Source organism: Talpa occidentalis, unplaced genomic scaffold, assembly GCF_014898055.3.
Source record: "Talpa occidentalis isolate TD23 unplaced genomic scaffold, MPIMG_talOcc4v2.1 talOcc4.10, whole genome shotgun sequence".
Taxonomy (NCBI): Eukaryota; Metazoa; Chordata; class Mammalia; order Eulipotyphla; family Talpidae; genus Talpa; species Talpa occidentalis.
The window spans coordinates 41,135,210-41,160,201 of record NW_023600993.1 but is presented as its reverse complement, the minus strand read 5'-3'; the positions used below and the strand labels follow the sequence as shown (position 1 = coordinate 41,160,201).

Below are 24,992 nucleotides of genomic sequence, written 5' to 3'. Positions count from 1 at the left end.
GTGTCCTCAAATCAAGTGCCTTTCCCCTCAGGTCTTGCAGGCATAGCCAAGAGGCTGCCCACCCACCTTAATGAGAAGGTCAAAGGCTCCACAAAACTAACATGTAAATGCCATCAGGTTTGCTGGCCAGAGACCAGCTCCATGGGGGTAGAATGTCATTGTTTACTCACACTCCCCTGCAGTTCAGTGGCTGCCCTGTTTACTTTTGCTCCTTGGGTCAGGGTGTACTATTTATTATTCAACAACCACTGCAGGAGAGCAGAGGAAGTTAGACACTTCAGTGCAGCACTGGGGGATGTGCTGTCACAGCACCCCAAGGACCCCACTTACTTCTGCACATCTCTTCGTAATGAACATACACCTCCCTGCTGGGAGCATATATTGGTATTGAACAACTGAGGCCAAATCCTGAAACTCTCCACCAACCAATAAAACACGGTACCATTCTGGTAAAAAAGAATAGGCAACAAAGTGGCCTCCTTCCAAGAGCAAATCAGAGCACTTCTGAATCCTCTGCGGGGAAAAGAACCCCCAAGAAATTTCCATTCCCAGAGTCCAAAAAGGTTAGTTCTGTTCAGACTAGTCACTGTGGTTGTTGTTCGTCATGCAGGAACTTGAATTACAATAGAGCAAAAAGTCTGGTAGGAAACGCAATAAGTGGGAAAAGGGAAAACAAGGCCTGGGGTGGTAACCTAGTCTCACCCGGTCAGAGGAGTTCCAAGTCAATTGTTAACCTCTGGGCATCAGTTTTCCCATCAATGAAATGGGATGCCTACTTCATGGGGACTTCCGTAGATGTAAGCTACAATGAACTATAGTTTTCTTTTGAAATCGAGAAATGTAAAAATGAGTAGATATAAAGAAAAAAATATTCAGAAACTACTACTAGTACCTTGAGTAGAGAGAAACCTTGATATTGATTTAAGAAGCCAAAAGGCTTAGAGGCTGATGTGGGGAAGGGCCATGATCTCAGATAACATCACAGTCACTTTATAAGGATTCTAATTTGTGTATACAATGCTATGGGAACATAGAGAAGAAATGACTAATTCTGCAAGGGAGTTGAAGAGGGCTTCATAAGGGAAACAGCATCTGACTTGGTTCCTCTAAAGGGAAGGGCATTAGATCCTGAACTTGAAGGTGTTAAGAAAAAATGAGTTGTCAGGGGCCTCCCTGGTGGCGCAAGGGGTTAAGCACTGCACTATAAAGCAATCCGCAGCCTCTGCAGCAGGAGTTCGATCCCCAGCCAGCCAGGGAGCAACCCACATGGCGCAGCAGACCTCTCCTGTCTCGCCTGCTGCTCCCCTCAGCAGTGTACTTCAGTCAGTCTGCCTGTTCTGTTCCGCACTCTCTCTGGTGAATCCTCTCACCCCCCACATCTCTGGCCTGAATCCCAGCTCTTGTATGCATAAATAAATAAATCTTTAAAAAAAAAAAAAAATGAGTTGTCAAAGCAGAGGGAAGAGCAGGGCCCAAGGAGTGGGTGTGAAGGAGAGCACCACTCCTTAACAGCAAGGAGTTCAGTGCTGTTAGTATGAAAACTGAAGCCAACACCAGCAGCCCACTGGGCACAATGTGCTCCTCAGGCTCTTTATGGGGCAAAATCCAAAGCACACAAATAAGGGGGAGTTCAAGTTCATGGAGGTTCATAGAGACAATAAATGGCTTTCATCTCAAGGACTGAATGACTCTGGGGAACACTGTACTGAAATGAACAGCAATCAAGTCAGGATTCAGTGGGAAAGACCCTCATGACCGTCTAGCGATATCCACCCTGCAGAGAGAGAAGTGCGGTGTGGCTGCCAGCTATATGCTGACCCTGATTCTGGGTCAGTGCTCCATGCTTACAGATGAGGAAACTGAGGCCCAAAGTCAGAGCGGAGGAAAAGCTCAGTCAGAATAAGAACCTGGTATGCTGAGCCTGTGTTCTCATTCCTTGCTGCAGGATCCCCTTTCATCTGAGTCAGAAACATCTGAGGTCAAGTGTTCATTATAAAGAAAAGCAAATTTGCTCTAAGTTAAGTTGAATCAATTAATTAAGAAGCTTACATTTATGGTTCCAAAACAATTAAGCTTTGTGAAATAAGGGCCCTGTGAGATCACCAGGGAAAAGAGGATGGTCTCATTTGAAAATGCATCACTGCAGAAAGTTAATCCCAATAAAATCTTTCCCATGTTGCCGCCCCAGGGCACAGTATTGGTGTGCTGGGCCAGACTTCACACATGGCCAGCTGATCTGTCCAGTGAATGAGGTGGTCTCCTCTAGCTGGGGCTGTGAGGAGGAGCCATTCCGATGCTCCAAGGAGGAATTCTCAAAGCTTCCACTTTCCTCCTAACAGAATCTTCCAGTCTGGAATAACACTCAAAATGACTGAGGCTGCTGGTTTGTCAGAAGTCCAAGCCCTATAACCACGGTCTTTTTTTAGTTTTTAATTGGGAAGCGTCACTGTGGCTGAGCTACATTTTCCTCTCCTTCAACACAGACCCTGGAAGGCAATCAAATCCTCTATTCCTCACACATTCATTCTTTCTTTCAACTCTTCCTTCTTGAAAGGAGGGGTGGGGTGCCTGTTACTTTCACTAAGCTGCCATTTTGCACCCTCTTTACTTAGGAATCCAACAAGTGTGCAAGACTGAGGTTCACAAATGAAGTTAACTGGTATTTTTAAAGGCGTGGAAATTATGCCACTTAAACTTGAAGTCAGGTTATATTTCATATCCAAGTCTAACTAACACCTTTTAATTATACAGGTAGCTTAAAAGAAACCTCAAATACTCTACAAATTTACACGTTGTTGTTGTTGTTGTTTTTCCTGTTTGATCTGCCTGTGAGGTGAACAGGTAATCTTGCTTCAAGGTGGGGACAGAGGTGGTTACCCTAAGTCACAGACCATATAACACCACAGTCCATGATAGCAGCATTTCATAAAATAAAGGAGTTTTCTAAATGACAAATAGTGACCTACTGTAGCAGTAACCCAGTGTGAGAATTCTCTCTGAGGTCCATTTTCCCATCCTTTTCAATGTCCCAGATTTTGGGGTGCAGATGAGGATATGTGATCTAGGTTAAGTCAGCCCCAACACTCCCTGTCCAATGACCGGCTGACAGGGCAGGTGACTCAGGCTGTCCCAATCACAGTGAGACTCAGTCCTTTGCTGAGACTGCTGGGGCCAGGGTCTGCCTTCTCCTGGGGGTGGTGGGTATGGCTGCGGGTGCCAGAACTGTCTCTGAGCAGAGACAACAGAAAACAGAATCTGAGAGAAACAGAGTTAGGACTCTGACAACCGTACCTGCAGTCTGTCCTACCCCTGTTGTTTTCAGCTGCAGGAAATCAAAGAGCTTCCTTTTTGGAAAAGTCAAGATTGACTGGGTTTCTTAAGACTTGCAACCCTACGCATCTTAAGTGACACATTTACACTGAAAATCTGTCTCTTCTGCTTCCTGGCTGTGCAGCAATTTACTAAACCTCTCTGTGTCTCAGCTTTCCCATCTGTAAAGTGGCGATAACAATTAACAGTTTCAGTGGGCTGCTAGAACGAAGTGAGCAATCCTGAAAGACGACTGAAAGATTTCTTTTTGTTTTCAAGAAGCACCTGCAATTTATGAGCCATCCATGATGTCAGGACTGCAGGAACTTTTTCCTGTGAGTTACAGGATCTGTTGACAGTGAGAATGAAAACCTTTGTGGTAGAGGACAGAGAAATCAAATGTGACTTAAACCACAGCTGCTTTCATCAACTAGCTTAAAAGACTGCCCATTCCAGAAGCAACAATGTTGGAGAGAATTTGAAGAAAAAGGAAGCTTTTTTTTTTGGAGAAAAAGGAAGCTCTGTTGGTAGGAACACAGACTGCCATGTCTCTATGGGAAACAGCATGGAGGCTTCCCAAAATATGAAAAATAGACCTATCATATGTCCCAGCAATTCCTCTCCTAGACATCTACCTGAACTACACACAAGCACTACTTTGAAGGGATATATGTACTCCTATCTTCATCACAGCCCTACTTAAAAGGCTATGGAAACAGACTAAATACCCAAGGGCAGAGGAGCAGAGCAGAAAAATGTGGTGTCTACACACACACAATGTAATACTAATCAGCTATCAAAAAAGATGAACTCTTGCCTTTTGTGACATGGATGGAACTGGAGAAGATAATGCTCAGATAAGAAAAATAAGACAGAAGGAGAAAGGCAGACACAGGATGGTCTCACTTATATGTAGACTATAGAGGGACAAAACAAAGGGTTAGTTAAAACCAAACTAATAATAAACCTTTGACATCTGACTGCAAAACTGAGGCAACCAGAAGGGGAATGCCTGGAGGAGTATTAGGGCACTGGTGATGAGCATGGTGTGAAAACATACTTTTGTTACAATGATGTAAACAACTACCTCAAAAAAAAAAAAAACAACTTAATTTTGGGGGGAAAAAAATCCATCTTGGAACTGCAACTATGCCTTGGTTTTGAGTTGGTTAGGAATCAAAACACCACAGGAGTGGATTCAAACCAGCCATTCTTCACTAAAGAAAAACCATGTGGTTAATTTCCTTCAGTTTGCTAGAAATCTCATAATTTATTCAGGTTTTTATTTGTTTTCTATATGTTCACCTTTGTTACACGTTCACTATAACACTGACTATTAAATCTCAGGAAAGACAAAAAGAAGGAATAAAATTAGGGCCTCCCTGGTGGCGCAGCGGTTGAGCGCTGGGCTGCGAAGCTGCCCGCAGCCTCTGCAGCACCGGTTCGATCCCCAGCTGCCGGTAAGGGTCCCACATGGCTTGCAGACTTCTCCTGCTGCGCCCGCTGCTTCCCCCAGCAGTGTATTTTGCCAGTCTTCCTGTTCTGCTCCCTGCTCTGGCTCTGGTGAATTCTCTTACCCTCCGCGCTTCTGACTGTACCCAGTGATTGTATAAACAAATAAATAAATAAATCTTTAAAAAAAGTTTTCATTAAAAAAAGTAATAAAATTAAATTAAATTTTAAAAAATAGAGTCTCTTAAGAAAAAAACACACTTCTTGTGTCTAAGATGTGTAAGACTCTCACAAACTGTTGATAGAAATGTAAAATGGTACAACCATTCTGGAAAACAGCTTGGTGGCTTCTTAAAACGATAAATACAGACCTACCTATAATCTAGTCACTCACTCAAAAAAATAAAAGGAAATAAGCATCCACACACAGGACTTGTATGAGAATTCTTAACCGCTTTATTTGGAAACAACACAAATGTCATCAATAAAAGAATGTATAAACAAAGAATGATACAACCATCCAGTGCAATACTGCTCAGCAATACAAACTGCTGATTCATGCAAAAGGATGAATCTACTGACATGAATAATTATGCAAAGTAAAAGGAGACTGACCAAAAAAGGTATCTATTGTGTGATTCCATTTACATAAAATTTCCAAAACTGCGGTGACCTACAAGTGACAAAAAGAAGATTGGTGATAGTGTGGAAATGGGAGGAGACAGGGAAGAAAGTGGGGGAGGGGTTACAGAGCAGAAGAAAGCTTTGGGGCTGGATACATATGTCCACTATCTTGTTGGTGGTAATGGTTTCCCAATATTCATATATGTATATGTTTACCTGTATGAGTATGTGAAACCTTAGCAAACTATACACTTTTAAATGTATGGTTGTTGTGTGTCAGTTACACATCCAAAAAGTAGCTTTTAAAAATCAAACAAACACTTTTGAGCTCAGATGTTCAGGGCCTCAGACACCAGGCCACAGTCCCAAAGATAGGCACCACAAAATGGGAGGGATTCATTTCAGTCATGATGCAAAGGGGTTCTTACAATGCAACTGTCTCATAACACTCTTTCCACTAAAACCACCCCTTTCTTCTGGACTTTTACCCACTTTTATATACTATGCAAATATTTCAGTAGTCCTTTGAAATATTTCCTTGAGAAAATCTCCTTCGCTTGGCAAAAATCTATTGACTGGAAGCTCCCAGAAGCAAACGTTTGAAGCTTTCTCTCTACCTTTGAGAAGCACAAGCTTGTCATGTTCACAAGCAATAGGAGGGGCCTTACATTCTAAAGCAATTAGCTCAGGAGTTTCAACATACATCTAAGGAGTGAGAGGGAGAAAGACTGCTAAGGGTGAATATCACCTTGACATCTTGAGGATGATCTATTTTATCTATTGTATCTTTCTTACAAGCTGGGTCAGAGCTTGTCTTTAAAAGAAACAAACAATAGAAGTAATTTTTCCCCTTCCCTTGGTCAAGCTCAGTAATGCATTCTGCCAGCATTAAAATATTCTTTTGTAAGGGAAATATTTCCAACACACACACACAAAAGGGTGCAGAAAGAATAATACAATGACCATCTTGCAGTTTATAGGAAAAATAAATAGCATCACCAAGAGATGAAAGTCCCTGTACACTCCTTTATGACTCCATATCCCTCACCCCCTACCCCAGGCAACCACTCTCCAAAGTTTGGTGAAGATCATTACGTAACTATATTCTTGTTATATATATAAAATTTTACATAGGGCTTCCCTGGTGGCACAAGGGATTAAGACGCAACACTATGAAGCTACTGCAGCACAAGTTTGATCCCCAGCCAGGGAGCTACCCATATGGTGCAGCAGACCTCTCCTGACTTGCCTGCTGTTCCCCTCAGAAGTGTGTATCAGTAGATCTGCCTGTTCTGCTCCCCACTCTGTCTCTGGTGAATCCTCTCATCCCCCTCATCTCTGGACTGCACCCCAGCTCTTGCATGCATAAATAAATAATTTTTTTTAATTTAAAAAAAATAACATTTTACATAAACAGAAGCAGAGCATATGTATCTCTGTGCACTATGCTTTTTCTCCTCAACACTGCTGTAAGACTGATCCAGGTGACACACTTATTGGAGATACCATGGTGTCTGCATCCATTCTCTTGGCCCATATCTGATTTTAGCTGCAGCTGCAGCTGACAGCTCTGTGCCATCTCAGATCCACCTTACCAGGTCCACCTACAACCCAAATACATGCCTTTTCTTTCCCCTTTTTAAGCCAGCATGGATGAGCTCCCAGCCTGGGAGCTAGAAAGAATTAATGTCTCATTACTGGGGGACAGAGCTGGTAGGCCACCAGCTCCTGCCCTTCTCCAGGTGGACAGTACTACAGTCATTCTGTACATCTCAGGAGGTCCTGGCAGCACTTAAACCCTGCTGCCACAGAGGCAACTTTGATAATTCACCCTAATATTGGTTTCTACTCCTTCTGTCTCATTTGCAATGCCTCCTACTTGCTTCCGAGGATCACCTCCCCCCAAAAGCCACCTCTATGTGGGTGCATGTCCTTGAGTCCACTCTCAAGAGAATCCAAATCATGTAGAGTTCTGGTTTGTTCACTTTTATTGCACTATATTCCATTTTTAATGACATAATTCATGTCTAAAGGATATTACCTTTATGATGGAGTGTTGTAAGAAATCAAGTTTTTAAGTGATGTTTAATAACACAGTAATTATCATCAAATGATAGAATATAAAACTATATATAGTTCAACCTGTTTCTAATGTGACAGATACATATATGTAGGGAAAATTGGAAAAGAATGTTGATTCCTTTGTTAGCTCTGGAGAGTGAGATTACAAACAAATTTTCCTCTTTTACTTATTTTTTCATTTTCCCATGGCTTTGCAAAACCACGTTATTCTTAACTAGGAAAAAATAATAAACACTATAAAAATGATGTACAACTGCTACAGTAAAATTTTTACAATAAATCAGCGAGGATGAGAATGTCTTGTGAAGGAGGCAGAGAGATCCTGGGGCAAGTATAGAAAAAAGGGACTGAGGGAGGTGAGGAGATAGATGAAGGAGCCTGTTGAATAAGAGACACCCCTTTCCTTCCCCTGTTCTAGGCCCTCAATTATATCCATCCTTTTCTGATATCACCTTCTAGAACAGGTTCACCCAGCATCAAAAGCCCCTTTCGCCCTTTCTCAAACAATCCTCAGTCCCCTTTGCTCTTCCTCAAAGAATCCTCATAGTGTCTGGTGTCTACCTTTCCCAATAGGTCCCATAGGACCTCCAGGTAAATGACTCTACCCCCAGCTCCTGGAAGGTTAACCCCCATGTCAGGTACTGATTAAAAATTGGCCACATGATCCAATTTGGACCAATGAGGCCTAAGGAGTGGTCAGTTGTTAGCTTCTAGGAAAGTTGTTTTTGGTTCATATGACACCCCCAAGAACTGTCTCTGAACTCTTGCAGGAACTCTCTGCTGTGGACAACCACAGAAGAATCAGTCTTCAGACTAATGAAATCAAGAAAGCAGAGACCTAGTGTCTTGCTGACATCACTGAGCCACCCAATTCCAGAAACCCATAGTCCACTCTCCTTAGGGTTTACTAACAGAAGCCAATCAATTACCTTCTACGTGAGCCAGTTATTGGTCCTATTCCTTGCAGCAGAAAGGATTCTAACTGCCACCAATGCCCCCTTGAAGGCTCTTCTTGATGCCCATTTCATCCTGATACAACCCACACACAATGTCTTAGGAGTGATAACATCATTTGTAACAAATCCCATATCCCTTAGGTATGTCCTGATGTCAACCAGCATGATCTAATCAAACCTCAAATATGACAACCCCCTCCAATCTCACTTACTATCAGCCTCCAGTAGTAAAAACCTGACCCTTTCAATCAGAAAAGTGTGTGGGATTACGTGTTAGCACTTACCAAATTTAGCTATTAAATCTTCATACCCACAATTATAGGGAGAAACTATGATTATCCCCAGTTTACAGGTGAGAACACTGAGCACTGCATCTCCAGAGAAATCATGTAACTCAATCTAGGATCAACACAGTAAATCCCAAATTCAGTCCCAGAGCTGCCCGACTTGGGGCAGTTCCTCACACTCAATCATAACTTTCCTTCTCCAAACCCAAGGGAAGCAGGTGGTGCACGTGGCTCGCAGATGGACAGAAAATCAACTTAGCCTTATACCCCACTACCTCAAAGAATACCATTCATTCCTGGAGACTAGCCTGAGGCATTTCAGAGATCCAATCCTGCTTTGTAGAATTTATCCGACTTGCTAATCCAAAGGGAAAAAGTTAGTGTTGCAGAGTCTATCCATTCATCTTGTTTTATCTCATTTAAAATAGACATGGCCTCCCAAGAGAGCTCCATTCTGGCTCTAGGAAAATAAAGTTGGTTACCATTTACATAAAATGCTATAATGAATCATTATAACAAATATTATAAACAAATAATAATAACTCAAGGTTAATATTAGAGTTTCTCTAGACTCATCTTGGACTGAAATAGGTTTCATTATTCATTTCACAAAAACCTCAAAATATAAAAATACCATTTTCTAAACAAGTTATTTATAAAAGACCCCCCCACACACATGACAGAATATATTTCTGTGGTTTCCTTAAGGAAACCACTGTGGCCTGCTCCGCTCTTCATTTGCATTCAATCTGTTCCCACAGCTGCCTCTCCATTAGACCCAGAGCTCCCCCGGGTCAGATATGAGTCCCGGTCCTCTCCACACTCCTGGTGCAGTGCACACAGCTCTTCCGGGGACACTGTAAAGACTTCACAAGTATTAGCTGAACAAAGCTTGTTTAAGGATAGGTTACTGCTTGGGGCTATTGGTGACAGTCACTTTGCATCACGGAGAGAATATTATTCTATTTCTAATTCTCCCTCAATCCTTCTGAGTACGTGAGAAAGGCTCGGTAGGGAACTAAGTCACTTTAAATTCTTCTCTATCTCTGGCTAATATTCTTTTTTAACCAAAAGGGGAGGTTTCTCCATTATTATCTGAGAACAGGCAAGAATGTAAGCTGGAATTTAATAACACTGCTCTGGGTGTATTTATGGTTATCTTCGATTTACCTACTGACACTATTTTTCCATTATGATAGTAATACAAATTCTCTTTTTCAAATACATTTGTTTTCAAAGTGAGTCAAATAGTGGTGGGGTGGGGGTGGGGAGGGTTGGACAGGAATGTTAAGTGAAAATGAAATAGGGACAGCCCTGGGATATGGCAAAATTAATTAAGGTGGTTCCTTTATGAATGGCTGAGATTTGGGGAAAACAATCTAACCCAGTTCTCCCATTTTATAGATGGGAAAAACAGGGTTAGAGGGAGACAGAGCACCCCCCATCCCCCAAGGCCCAGGGATGGCAGTAGCAGGCCTGGGACTAAGATCTGGGTCCAGCCTGAGGCCTGAGGCCCAAAATCTTACCAAATGCAGTTTACTCTGGGCCTTTCCTGGACCAGAAATGGGTCTCTGGAAGTCAAGTGTATTAACACCTGCTGATCTTATTGATAACAGCCAATTGATGGTCAACTTTTATAGTTGGCAAAACAAAGCTATTGTGCAAGTGTTTAAAATTATGCCATGTCACATAGAAACAGTACCCAGGCTGACTAACTTCTTCCCATCATTAAAATGTAAAGATCTGCATTAGTCACTCACTCAAGTAAAACCACCATAAATCCTGCTCTGGGGGAAAGGTGTCGGGTGCTCCCTAACCACATGAGCAATGATCTAAGCATAACACTCCCCTTTAAGTCTCCAGTATTAGAAATGCAGCCTGACCATGGATATAGCAGGGAGCTTGGGTCCAGCAGAACTGGAGGAAGTAATTTCACAAGACACAGATGATTCATTTAATGTGGTAGAGAAAAGACAGTGTTACCTCTGAAAAGAACTAGGAACAAGGCCCCCCTCAACCTCCCACAGGATCTCCCCTTAGGAATCACAAAGTTTGCCATTGCCAGCATCCTCCAGTCACTGGGACCCAGTAACATTGATGCTGTTTGTTTCCAAGCACTTCTGCAGAAACACTGTCACCAGCTCCATGACATGAGATCGGACAGGACTGGGTTTAAGACCACACCCAGGGCAGCAAAAATCCTGGCCAGTGATAGTAGCCCCATTAGGATCCCATACATCAAAAAGCCAAGACTACAGGAGAGGAAAGGATGTCATCATGTGACAGCCATTAGAATGGATGGGACAATCAGTGTGGGAGAGGAGGCACAGAACCCGAAGATGACACTGGCCTGGAGAAAATGGGACAGTCTCCTACCGCAGGAAGTTCCAAAACCAAGAATTCCAGAGAACCACTCCACACACCTGCCCTACAACAGGTTCTTGAAGTGCTCTGCATGGTTGCCTGCCTCCCAATTGTTCCTGGGGATCTGAGCAGCCTGGTCTGGTGTGGTCCAGGAGCCCAGGCCCTCATCCAGAAAAAAGACAAGGTTTCAGGAAAAACCCTAGGACTGTGGGCAGACCATCAATCTATAGCATGCAGTGAGGGAGGAGTTGAAGAGATGGGAGCAGGGGAGGGACACACGGGGGAGCAGGGGCATGGGTGCATTATTGGTGGGAGGGCCACCCCTAACAATAACTATACAAAGATGACCATTGATGTAAGAAAATAAGAAATTTAACTTAAAAAAAGAAAGTGAGGCCAGGACCAAGGCAGGGAAAAACTAGGTTCAAGGCCCAGGGGTAGGGGATAATCAGATGGAATATACCCCTTTGTTTCAGATGGAAAGTATATGAGGCAGTCAGCACAGCCTGACCCCAGCTTGACTGCTCTGCTTCCTCTTCACTCTCTCTGATTAAGCCCTGCAAAGGGGTAGTTAGAGGTGTGGAGCATCATGTAAGAACACTGATGCTAACACAACAGCCAAGCCTGTGGCTTACTGACCACTTTCTAGAACCAGGGGGGTGCTAAGGGTTTTAGAAGCACATTCTTTTTATCGCTTACAACTCAATAAGGCAGAGCATTTGATTGCCACATTTTTGCATGTGTAAGACAGGCTCCTACAGGTGAAAGAGCCCGCTGGGTCAACCCACTCTCTGGAGGCAGAGCCTAACTTGGACCCAAGAGCAAACACATCCCCTGGCTGAGGTTGTAGCCACTTCCATGAGAGCAAAAGTAGGAAAGAAAGAAAAGGGAGCAAAGGGCATTCTGAGACAAAAAGAAAGCTTTATCTAAAGAATGAAAGGAGAGGCAAAGAAGCCAGTTTTTAAAAAACAGATTCGTTAGCCAAAGAGGACAAAGGGAAAGTGGGGGAAGACAGGCAGAACAGTTGGCATCTGTTTTCTATTCTTCAAGGAAGTTTGGCTAGAAGAGCAAGGTTGGCCCATGGTTTCCACCTGACTGGTACTCAAAACTCAGGGCCCTTCTCCTAACAACAGTCCATTAGGTGTGAGGTACCGTAGACAAATTTCTGGGTCTATTTCCACCCACTTCTTCCCTTCCAAGACAACTAGGTGACTCACTTCTCCCTCCAGTCTGAGGAGCCACCACAAGGGTGAGAATTAGGAGGAGAGGGGAGAGAGGGAAGCGGGCAGGAAGAAGGGAGAAGAGGAGGGAAGGCAACAGAGAACATTCGTGGAGCATTTACTGCTGCCAAGGACTGAGCCAAGAGCTTCCTAAGGATTGTATCATTTAATCTTCAACAACACCAAGAGTGAGGCACTACCAGGTTAGAGCCTGGGACACTAACCTCAGAGAGGTCAAGTCACTTGCTCAAGTCCCTCAGCCAGTAAGTAGCAGGGTCTAAACTCATAGGGACACTCAAAAAGTGGTTTGATCTGTGCCTGGAAATAGTTTCCATTCCATATCCTTGGCCTCAAACAAGGCCAAGCAAGAAGATTCTATGGGCCTGGCATTTTGAGGGATGTTGAGAAAATTATGGTCCAAAAAAACTAATACCAAGAAGACCCTGAGACTGCACATAATTTTCAAACTTCTAAAAGTTCCAGACAGGCAAGTGTGAATCAAACTGCCCAAATGCATTCTGTTAGGATTGTATCTGAGACATATTTAAACTGCTAATGTTGCTAAGCAACTAAAAGGTAAGTGAGTTTCTATGCTAGGCTAACTATAGACAAGGTCACAATAGTTACCAAACATAGTAACTCTTAATAAGAAGAGACCCTGGCAATAAAAATTGGTGCTAAAAACTTTTAAGACACTAAAAGTGGCTGAAACACCCCTGTTCTGTAGTTGACCAAAGCATATTTTTAGACCAAGGGAGACATGCAAACTAAAATGAGCTTCAACTAAGACTTCCAATTTAATGCTAGCACAGGTGAGCAAGAACTCAAAGATGAATTTTGTTACAGCCATCGATGTGACCAACATGATTTCATACATTTCCAATCTCTTTTTTTCTGAGAAAACACACCTTCCTCCTAATCAAAATTCCCTCAGAGGAAAAAATTGTCAAGATTCTTCACAGACGATGTGTTTTCTCTTTGTCCTTTTCTATAGCCTTGCACTTTTTTCCCCCCACACAAAAAAAAATAAATGCAACTTTTTAATGTCAAAAAAGCATTACAAATAAATTTCAAACACATGCTGAGCTAACTGCTTTCCTTTGGGGGAAGTATTAGAACAAGCAAATTAAAATCTCAGAAGAGGGTTTGAGTTCTAGTCAGAAGAAGGTTTGAGTTCTAGTCTACCACATACTCACTGGTCAATGTGGGTGTGCCTCAGTTTCCTTGTGTCTCTAATGGGGTAACACAATAACTACATCTCAAGACAGAATGAGATTTTATTTAGCTATAATTGAAAAGCACCTGTCACAATGCCTGATACTGGTAAGTGCTCAATATATAATTACTATTCCTATGATTTTAGTGACTCTGGCTTCCTATTGATGTTCATTTTCTGACCCTCCTATGGCTGCTTGGAACAGGTCTTATTCTCTAATAGGTGTAAAATCAAAGATGTTCAGAGAATGACTCTGAAGTGCTGAGGTCTTTAAGCTCCACATCACTATCTCAAAAACAAGGCGTTCTGCTGGGACCCTGGAAATCAACATACCAAACATACTAGTCAACACATCCATGTTACTTATTTATTAGAGTCCCACTAAGTGCTGAACTCATGGAGGTAGACAGGAGATACAGCACCTGCTGGCGAAGCAGTCATGCTCCAGAGAGAGAGAAAGAGGTAAGTTAGAAGATCAAAACAGCTCAAAATAGACCGGGAGGTACAGAAGGGGCTCTGTGATGCCTAGAGTACCTCGTGCCCTCCGACCTCAGGTGTGCTTCTGGTGAATGGCAAACAAGAGTGCCAAAGAAAAAGGGGCAGGCTAAGAGAGGCATACCTGCAGGAAGTGTAATGTGACACCTGGATCATTTCCTGTAAAGGACTGCCCAACAGGAGAGGCATTCCCCTGGTGTCAGCTTGTCTCCAGAGGAGAGAATCAGAATGTAATGAGCCATGCCAAGGCTCCTCCTCTCAGAACACTATCTGGGTTCTGCCCCTGGAAGGTTACAAGCTCCTCTAAGGGGCCCCTATCCCAGCAGCAGCCATCCTTGGTCTTTCATACTCTGACAGAACCCAAACTATTCAGTTAACAGAACTGCCAGTCACAAAGGTCTCTCAAGGTCTCAGGACAAAGGCCTCAACACCTGAGTTACCTCAGAGGTCAGGGGCTAGTCCCTGTCTCTGGCCTGCTTTACCCATCAAGGGAACAATCAGTTTGTTCTTGTGCAAGAGGCACCAGGCCCAGCCAGGGCTCCCCACTGGCTATAGAATGCCAAATCATTCTTGTTTCCCAGGAATCTGATAAAACACTTCAGGGAGGGTCAGGGAATCGGGATAATTCACACAAGCAGTGCAGAACTAGCATGATAAGAACTTGATTATTTTCTTGGGGGGAACAAGGGAGATAAAGGAATCTGATTTTAGACAGGGAGGGAGAATCCTCTCATAGCCCAGCCTCCCTGGGAGGCCTGCTTCAGCCTGGGTCACAAGCAGCATGAGGCCGAAAGTAACACCATTCCTGTTTGTAGAAGGAAAGCTGACTGCTGCTTGCCTTTTTTAATCTTAAAATCTGAATTTATGGGCTGCAGCAAATTTACATAGTCCCTGCCACAAAATCCCCACCCATTTCCCTATAGCTCGAAAGCCAAAATTCCACACTGTGTTCCAAATCATTTCAACTCTTTGGTTGCCTTTATATCTGAACGGAAATTCCAGAAAAGTTGTCTGGCATGGCAAAAGCTGACCAGCCTTATGAAAATACCCAGAAAGGTGACCCATTTAGTCAAAAGAGCTTTCAGATCTCCATGAGAAAAGGAATTCATGCCAGCATAAAGGGCCTTCAGAGAGGGAGAACAGGAGTGTTGTGTTAACGCCCAGACCTTTCAACAAGCCAGCCCTGGGATTTCAGGGAGGCTGTGCACCTAGGCAGCCAGTCAGGCTAGCTTTCTCTGAGGTGGAGCGCTGTAGGAGAAGCCCTCGGGGACACACACAAGTTCAGTTCTGGAGCACACAGCTCAGTGGCAGGCTACACAACAAGAGGCCTGCCCACAAGGCTCCTCACCATGAGCAGAGAGCTGCCGGCTTGCACTTGCACTTGCGCCAGGGCCGCCAGACTGATAAAGGTCGAGCGCCAGCCAGGAAAGAAGTCCCAGTTGCCTGCTCACCAGCAAAAACAACACAACACACAGGTTAATGTTTAAAGGTGGCAGAAGGAAAGGTTGTGGGGTGAGGTCATTTCTGACGGGGCATAGCTGTGCCAATGGCAACTGTCACCAAGGATCTCCCTGCACAGCTGGATCTCAAAAAAATGTTCCCCTTAACCCCATCCCTGAAGTGGTGTGTGCCTTGGGCCCCAAAGGCCCGAAGCCAGGGGGAGTTCCAGGAGCACAGCTTCCTCACCTCTGGCTTCCAGGCCTCACAAAGAAAGCTCTGCCTAACCCGCCAGAGCAGCCTTTAGCTTGGTCCCTACTGTCTAGACCAGCAGTGAAAGTGCTTCCCCTGGGAACCAAAGAAAGGTAGGGAAAGAACTAGAGAAATGCCTCCAGAACTAGAGAGAAGGCCCCAATTAAAGCTCTCTTAGGGCCTCCCCGGTGGTGCAGCGGTTGAGCGCTGGGTTGCGAAGCTGCCCGCGGCCTCTGCGGCGCTGGTTCGATCCCCGGCTGCTCCCCGGCCACCAGAGGAGGGTCCCACATGGCGCGCAGACCTCTCCTGCCGCCCCCTGCTCCCCTCAGCAGTGTACTTCGGTCCTTCTGCCTGCTCTGCTCCCCGCTCTGGCTCTGGTGAATTCTCTCACCCTCCCGCGATTCTGACTGTACCCAGTGCATGTATAAACAAAACAAAAACAAACAAAACAAAATAAATAAATAAAACATGCCTCTATAAAAAAAAAAAAAAAAGCTCTCTTAGCTGGAAAAGGTGAGGCAAGTGGCCCAAAAAAAAGTTGGCTTCATAGAAAGGAAATTTCAATTTCACATTAATCAAGTTGAACTGAGTAAAGTGTCAAGCAAAACAAAACCAACAAAAGTAAAGCAGTAGAAAGTCGCTCACAATAACATATGTTTACAAGTGTGGATTCCAGCTTCGACATGAAAATACTGTACAGTCTGATGTAGGCAGGTACTGTGGCTGGCATATGAAGAGAGGCAGATTTGTGCCTCAGTTTTCTCATCTATAAAATGGAAATAAAAGATATAAAAGTCCTCACTTTGCATGGTTCAGAATGAGAATTAGAAATAATAAGGTGCTCGGGGTAATGTTTAGCAGTGAGCAGGCTTGAGGGAAATGCTAGATTGTTAGAGGGCACATGTGTACACCTTGACATTCAACATACAGTATCGCCAGTGAGCATTCTTGCTACCAGGGAGAGTCAAGCAATAAGCAGAAGGGGACAAGTCTCTTCCTTGCCAAGCTATTTACCAGTGTGCCTGGATTTTGATGGTGGGGGAAGGAAGTCAGACACTGTCAAAATAATTCAGTCTTATAGCCAGTCTTGACTAAGTGAAAAATCAAACTGCCTCTTTGCTTATAGTACAAGAAAATCTTGACCAAGGACATTCTACTGCACTCAGACTGGAAAAAAAAGGATCAGGAAAGGCAAATGCTCTTTGGAAAATTTTGTAATCAGACAACTGACAAAAGTAAAATCCCATCAAATTATTTTAGAACTGAATACTTTACAAAAGTTATGACAACCACCTACAACTTAGCAAATGAAACCATTTAAGGTAAGTGCTATAAGGTTTTTTTGTTTTGTTTTGTTTTGTTTTAGTCCCTCTGAGAAAAAAAGTCAGCAGACATTACCATTCATCAGCACATGACATGACAAATTTATTGAGGCAAGGAAAAAAAGGACAGAGATGCCTGCATAGACACAGGCGGGTAGCCTCAAAGGACAAGAACTGCTCACTGCTGTAGGCTCTTAGAAGAAAGGCAGAAACATCATATATAATTCAGCACTTTTCTTGCAAAAAAAAAAAAGACTAAGTGGGCATGATTAAGATACCCTTGGCACCATGTCTATTTGGTCTCATCTACTGCTTTATCATTCAAGTCTTAAAGAGAACCATGTGGTTTTCTAATTGCCTTTCCCAAGAAGCTCTCTCCCCAAAACATGGACTCAGTTTCCCAGGAAAAGTGAACTAAGCGCCTTAAAAACACAAGACCATCTCCAAGCCCCAGAAGAAGGTACTGCTGTTTACTGCAATAACCTGAGCTACTTTGAGGATTACTGAGCATGTTTAATGAATAACTAGATTTATAACAGTAATATAAGATAGATCCTAGTAGCATGACCTGAAAGGCGATTTTAATCATTATAAGAGCAGGAAATAGCATCCATTTAGATTGAAATGGCTCGTTCCATTGGATTTATCCATTTGATTTGACTTACTGTTGGGGGAGGGGTTATAATTATGGATCCAGCTCCTAAATTGAGGATAGTTAAAGATGAAACCTAAATGCAGAATAAAAACAATATGGAAAAGAAGAAAAATGAAATGTAGAAACATAGATACCCAGTGGAATCCAAAAGAGGATATCTGCATTCCAAGGGTGAACAAAATAATCCATTACAGCACTGGAAAAACAGATTTTATATTTGAATTTGTCATCTAAAAAGAAACTAAGCTGTATTAATATTTAACATAGACTGGCAGTGGCCTTGTATACACATATACATATATAATATACATATATAAAGAGGGGGTATACCCAAACATTTTTACTTATAAGAATGACTGTGGGCCTCCCTGGTGGCACAAGGGGTTAGGACGCAACCTATGAAGCTATCCATAGCCACTGCAGCACGAGTTCGATCCCCGGCCAGGGAGCAAACCACATGGCTCAGCAGATCTCTCCTGTCTCGCTCGCTGCTCCCCTCAGCAGTGTACTTTGGTTGATCTGCCTGTTCTGTTCTCCGCTCTGTCTCTGGTGAATCCTCTGACACACATACCCCACACACCTCTGGCCTGTACCCCAGTTCTTGTATACATAAATAAATAAATCTTAAAAAAAATGACTGGAACAATAGTTGAGAGATTTCCAGATTAGAAGGATCCATTTCATCTGGGTTTACCTGCCCTACCCCAACTGGCTCAAGGAAGATGTTGGCAGCCTTTTTAAATCAGCCCTGGCATCTCTCTCCATGGTCCTTCTGTCCCTTGCACTATAACTTCCACCTGACACTCTTCTACTGTGCTCACCTAACTAATTGTTCACTTGCCAAATTCCAGACAGACTTTAGGTCTCAGCTTAAAGGCCCTTCCTCCAGGGAGCCCACCAGAACACCCACCCCAGGCTCCTATCTCAGAGGCTTGTCATCTTAAGGTGGTCCTCCCTCCTCAGAGGGCTCATCATCTAGATCATCTAGATCCCATTTGGATCTATATTGTCATAGTTTGGTTGGCAGAAAGCGAGCAGCTGGTTAGAATCACAGAATCTCAGCTTTCACCCAGCCCTACTGAATCAGATCTACATTTTAAACCAAGTCCCCAGGGTGATGTGTACATGCCTAAAGGCTTGAGAAGGATGCTCCCTGATTAACTGTATTTCCTCTGCACTTCGCTTAGCCTTGAGGGAAGCCAGGGACATGACTCTCATTATTCCTGTGGCCTTAGCACCCAGTACCAGCTCCAACTGCAAGCTGGTCTTTCATGTATTTGTTGAATGAGGAAGGGAAGAAAGCGATACCTTTTATGAGAAGCCCCAAGCTGGGGGGACCAAGTAGCTAACACATCAGTGACAGTGGCATGACTCCAAAAACATCTGGACTGGCCAGAGCACAGATGGAAGATAAGACAAAGTCCTGGGCATAGGTTCAAAAGCACAGTAATATTAATAATGACAATGTGAGCATTATGCTGTAACCTGACCTAAGCAAACATAGTGTTCTCAGCGATTCTAGGATAGGCACCATTATTCTCCTCCACTTTTCACCAAGGTGCAAGGCAGTCATCCTCGACTATTCCAACAGCCTACTCTGACACCTCTCCAACACAGAACTAAGACCGGGGTGGGCGTTAGAGGGGGGTCAGTAGAGGGAGGTCAGTAGAGGGAAGGGAAGTTCCAGGGAGACATAATTTCCCTCCAAATCAAAGTCCTCCTTTAGCACAGACTCTCCAAGAACCAAGGCACTGCCGACTGGCACTCTGGCTCCACTGCTGCTGGAGGCGCTCTGCAGAGGCCTAACTGCCATCTGGAAATAATTTGGCCCAGAGATGCCTGAACGGGTGGGAGGTTGAAATGACCAGCCGCCCAGAGCTCCTGTCCAGCTTTCGGAAACAAAGCTGGTGTGAATGGGCCCAGAGGCAGCCATAACATAACCAGAGGTCATCCGCTTTCAAGCAGGGGACACCCGTTGGGGAGTCTGTAACCCTATTACAGCCAGCAGAGGCAACATTACCCAACTAAGCTGGTCTATTCAGTGCAGGGCCACTTTTAGCCGTTCTTTCAGAGTCCACACCCTCCAGCGTGACTTCTGAGAAAATTATTGGACAGGCATCTTATTTAACAAACACTCACATAGCACTTACTATATGCTACAAACTGTTATCAGCACTTTAAAAAAATATTAACTTGTTTAATTTTTATAACAGCCTTTTAAGGAGGTGGTTATTATCCCCATTTTACTGATAAGGAAAGTAAGGTACAGACAAGTCTTAACAGCTACTTAGTGGCAAGTGGTATTTGAGTGAAGAATCTTCTTCCTTCACTAAGTCATCACTCAAGTAATGTTACTTTGTTGCAAGTGACCCAGAACTTGTTAATTATAACAAGACACACTACTTAGCTACTTTTGAAGCATTTTCTGGGTCTGAACTACATGATGAAATAGACAAACTGGCATTTGCTGGGTTCTACATTTTCAGCAGAATTTAGGATCATCTGCACATCAAATTGGTGGACAAAAGAAAGAAAAAGGGGCTGCGTGGTTCAGTGACCCATCATCCTGGAAACTGCCCAGTGACCTGAGCTCTTGGGACCACACACCCCACCTGCTCTAGGGCACTATTCTGGGACAGGAACCTCATATAAATATGGGGTGAGACTGCATCCTCTAAAAAGGACAGAAGTTCTTTTTCTAAAGGATTAAACCCAAACACCAGTATTAAACCCACACTGGCAGGGCCCAGTGTCAGAAGGATTTGAGGGGGGGGAAGTAAATAAAACTGCCAACTCCTGGCAGTAAACTAGAAATAAATGTGCAGAGGTCTCACAATGAACTGCAGGATATAGCAAGAAACTTAAGGAAACCTTCAGCTTTTGGAAGGAGCCTAGAATGGGCCCACCTTACAATGAATCACAAATGTGACGCAGAGTTGTCTTTCCCTGAGTTTTAGGCAGAAAAGCCACAGTCCTCTGGCTTGGGAGCACGTCTCAGCGTCGGGCACCTGCACACACTAACGATGGCCACGGAGGACATTGTTGGGAGTGCTCCAAAGTACACGAAACTGGGTATTCGTTCACAGACAGCTGCCCAGATTATGGAGTAAAAGACGATCCATCGGGTAACAGGAAATTTCCAAAAGAAAAAACACTGTGGACAAGGCGGCCATTCCTTCAATGTGTTCACCTTAACCCAAAATGCAAACTGACTCAGCTGCCTCCTGACACAACTGAACTCAAGGGGCCCTCATCACAGTTCAGAGGATCAATCCTGCCACTCAACCATGACCTTGAGAGCCCTTCTTTGTTCCAGACCACAGGCTCAAAGTGTGGGGTGTCCAGCCCCACCCCAACATCCCATACTTGTAAAATCTAGTGTTACAGAGGCCCTCTGGTGGGGGAAGAGGGGTTGTATTTTACTCATTTCTGGTACTGGAAGGCAGGTCAGTTAAGGCTCAGTTTCAACAACTGGACAGACCTGGGTTCCAGTCACCACTTATTACCTGGCTAACCACTACAAGTTATTTCACTCCAGTTTCCTCATCTTTAAATAAAGATAATAATACTAACACCAAACACAGTAATACCAGCAACCATTTTCTAAGCTCTTAGCCAGGACAGGGAGAGTGCAGAAGCCGTGCAGAAGCAGATCACCATGTCATAAAGGAAACCGAAAGGATTCAGTGTGATGGTCAATGAGGTGAGCAAAAGGACCCACTTATCACCTTGTGTGTGCCCCCCAAGTTGGAGATAGTGCCACTGTCAGCACAATGCACACATCATAAGCAGTGAACACCTGAACTGAAGTCCAAGCTGGATGTGAATCTTTTCTGAAGGGACATTACCCAGAACAGCCCCAGGCAAAGGAAGAGGCCTCAGGCATTACCCCCACAGGAGTCCTGGCACTTGGCAAGTCTCCCTCTGGTCTCCAGAGACTGGAAAACCTGTTTGCTATGAAATCTTTCTGGAGGACAAGTAGGCAGCCAATGGCAGGAGTCATAAATGTGGTGATACCCTTTGACCCAGGAATGCCACTTTGGGGAATGGGATCCAAGAAAATTATTTAAAAGGAGAAAATAAAACAAAACAATGTAATTTGTGGTGGGAAGAGGTCCACAGCAAGAAACTGCCAACAGCCCAAGGCCCACAGTGGGGGAAGGGGAGGCTAGCCCTGGAATGTTAGGACAATGGAAGACACTACAGCCTTGGTGGGTTGTGGAATGAAAACCAGGAGTGTAGAAAAGTGGAAGAGACCAAAGTCTAGAGTCAGACCCCCTTTCAGGGCACTGATGGGAAGTCAGGCTGGAAGCAGCAGCAACCTCAGCAAACAGTTGGTAAATTAGACACTCCAGGATTTCTGGTGCTGTGACTGGGTTTTTTGTTTCTCTTGTTTTTTAAAGAGATTTTATGTCATGTTTGGGTACTCCCGGTTTACTTTAAGTTTCTTTGTTCAGTTAATTAAATAAATGCACATTTTTAAAACAAAGGACGGATCCAAGTTGGAAATAGTCAGGTCTTGAGATTCCTCAGAAGGGAAACTGGTTTCTGAAAAGAAGTTCAGAATTCTGAGATTCTCCTTTCCCAGGACAGGAGATGGGACCCCAAAAGATAGCATGCCACACTGCATCCCTCTGCAGAGTCACCCTTGGTGGGGAGGCTGGCTGGGCGGAGGCAGCTACCTAGACCCAGGAAGCCAGAAGCAGTCCTACCAGCTAGGACAGGTGTGGGGGAAGGTGAGGGCGAGGCCAGAGGAGGCTCAGCCTAGAGGGAACCCCTTTTATGCTAGAGAAAGTCCCAGCAGCCACACCCATAGCCCTTTCTTCCTATCACAGGGGTCACTAGGCAGCCTAGTTTTCTCAGTCAAAGACTTTAGACCCAGGCCTGGGCAAACTGGCAGAGAACACACACACACACAGAGAGTAGGTGCACCCATATTTTTTGCACACCTACGCTGTGTACACACACTCTTTGCACACACACTTGCTCTATACTCACATGGTCCGTGTGAACACACACTGCACACATATAAGCACGCACACACACTTCACGCACACACCATGTACCTCCTTATCCCCACCATCCCAGCTCACATTCTCAGCCGCCTTCCGACCCTTGTGGAAACCCTCAACCAGACCAAGTCATAACCCGGCCCTCACCCTCATTCCACCTCCACAGCCTGGGGAAGTGGGGAGGAGCCCAACACCAACTCCCTCCCTCCAATCAGGAAAACCCTGGCGTGGGGAGAGTGCCAGAGGAAGGCAAAGTCTCCTTTAATTGTCACCCACTTCCTTCCATTTTCAACCGAACCCTGACTACTTTCGAGACTTTGCACAAGTCAATTAGCCCTCGGGAACCCACTAATGTGAAAAATGAGCCTAAGAATATCCCAGCTCACAAAATGGGTAAGGACTGAGATAACTTGGACGGCAGCTGACAGTCTGAGCTTCCTACAAGGCTGTGGTTACCATTACCACCTCCATCTCTAATAACTTCAGCAGCTAGCGCGGGCTCACCCCGAGGCGCCTTGCAGCAGCTGGGCTGGGAGTAGAGGGAACTAGGACACACCTCCGCGGCTCCGCTTCCTACCTCGCGGCCCACACCCATTCCGGAGACGGCGGGGGAGGGTACCCAGCCCTGGACTCCACCTGGGCGGAGAGGCAGCCAGCGCAGCGAACCGTCCCTCCCCAGGTCTCCCCGCCTAGCGGCCCGGCCTGCGAGCCAACGCCCCTTTGGCGGCCGCCGAGCGCACCAGCCCCGGCGCAGCCGGACTAGCACTCAGGGGCGCTTCGAGGGCCCCGCCCCCGGGGATCTTGGACCCCAGGTTTCCAAATCCCCAGCTCCTGAAGGGAACCCCAGGTGCGGAGAAACGCCACATCCCCACTACTCCCCCTGCGGCCCCTGCCCCAGCCTTCAACCCGCAGCCCCCGCCCCCAAGACGCACAGCAGCCGGGGCGCTCGACCGGGAGATCTCACGAGGTCCCATTCCAAGGGATGGCCCCGGGAAGGGGGCCCGAGGCTCCCACCCCTCGAGACGACCCCTTCCCCCGGCTCCAGCCTCGGAGCTCGCATTCGGCCCGCGGCGGCTGAGTGTGATGGGGCGCACAGCCGGGAGCCCCAGAATTCCGCAGGGGCTCTCGCGCTTGGCCGGGAAGGTACCCCCGTCCGCGCCCGGCTCAGCCAGGGCACTCACCGATGGACACGAGCTTGATGCTCTCACGGTCCAGGAACTCGAGCGCCACGGACACGTTCTCAAGCTGCATCTGGCGGAAGGTGGGCCGCTGGTGGTACTTGCGGTACATGCGCTTCTGGCTGAGCACCTCCAGCAGCGCAATAAGCCGCAGCCCGTCGCTCAGGTCGGTCTGCAGGTTCCCTATGCGTTTGTTCACGCACTTGAGGTGCTCGTTGCACCAGCGCGTGAACGTGTTCTGCTGAATCTTCTTCCACGGGGCGTCCTCCGCCAGGTCCTTCTCGGTTACCGGCATCCTGGCGGTGGAGAGGGCGCAGTGCTCAGCGAGCTGCCGGGGACTAGCGTCGGAAGGCCCAAGGGCCGGGAGAGCAAGAACTAAAGCGGTGCGCGGGACTGGGGCTCGAACTCGCTGCTACCGGACCTGTGGCCGGGGCTGCTCTGTGGCCGCCTGTCCCTCGCCGCGCGAGGCATCTGGCTCCGCGCCTGCGCACTGAGGCGACCCGCCCCTGAAGCCCCGCCCAGTTCCCCAAGCCTCCTGTGGGCTATCCCGGACCGCACTCGCCCCCTGCCGCCCGAAGTAGGTACTGCGTCCTCTGGCATCCAAGGTGTACTGGCTGCAGGAGCTTTGGACTCACCTTTGCAGAGTGGAATCGGGAGGAAAATGTCTAAGCTATTTAAGGTCACCTAGTCCCCCGGGTAAGAGGATGTGCAGAGGGAGGGCGCTGGGAAGAGCGGGCAGGAACCATGGAGTGGGTCATGGAGAAGGGACCGTAGGGGAGAGCGTATTCATACACCTGTACGTTCAATAAGGTTCAAGTGGGTTTTCACTGAGCTCTTTCTATGTGCGGGGCACTGGAGGCACTGGAGGACACTGTGAAAAAAACGCACACTTTACTATTCCTATTAATTAAACTCATATGGGGGCCTCCCTGGTGGCACAAGGGGTTAAGCACCGCACTATGAAGCAATCCGCAGCCCCTGCCGGCCACATGGTGCAGCAGACCTCTCCTGCCTCGACCGCTGCTCCCCTCAGCAGTGTTTTTCGCTTGTTCTGCCTGTTCTGTTTCCCACTCTGTCTCTGGTGGATCCTCTCACCCCCACCCCGCCCCCGCTTGTCTGGCCTGTACCCCA

At 45.8% G+C, this 24,992-nt stretch overlaps 1 protein-coding gene across 5 annotated transcripts in view; it reads right to left on the bottom strand.

The window, feature by feature from the left end:
* The window catches only part of FLNB (filamin B), a 134,036-nt gene extending 109,708 nt beyond the window's left edge, over window positions 1-24,328 (bottom strand). For all 5 annotated transcript variants that reach the window (XM_037491599.2, XM_037491591.2, XM_037491564.2 and 2 more), the window contains exon 1: window positions 23,865-24,328. In XM_037491599.2, the coding sequence (XP_037347496.1) occupies window positions 23,865-24,156 (292 nt within the window). In that variant the 5' untranslated portion in view covers window positions 24,157-24,328. The remainder of the gene's footprint in view (window positions 1-23,864) is intronic.
* Window positions 24,329-24,992: the final 664 nt, after the last annotated feature.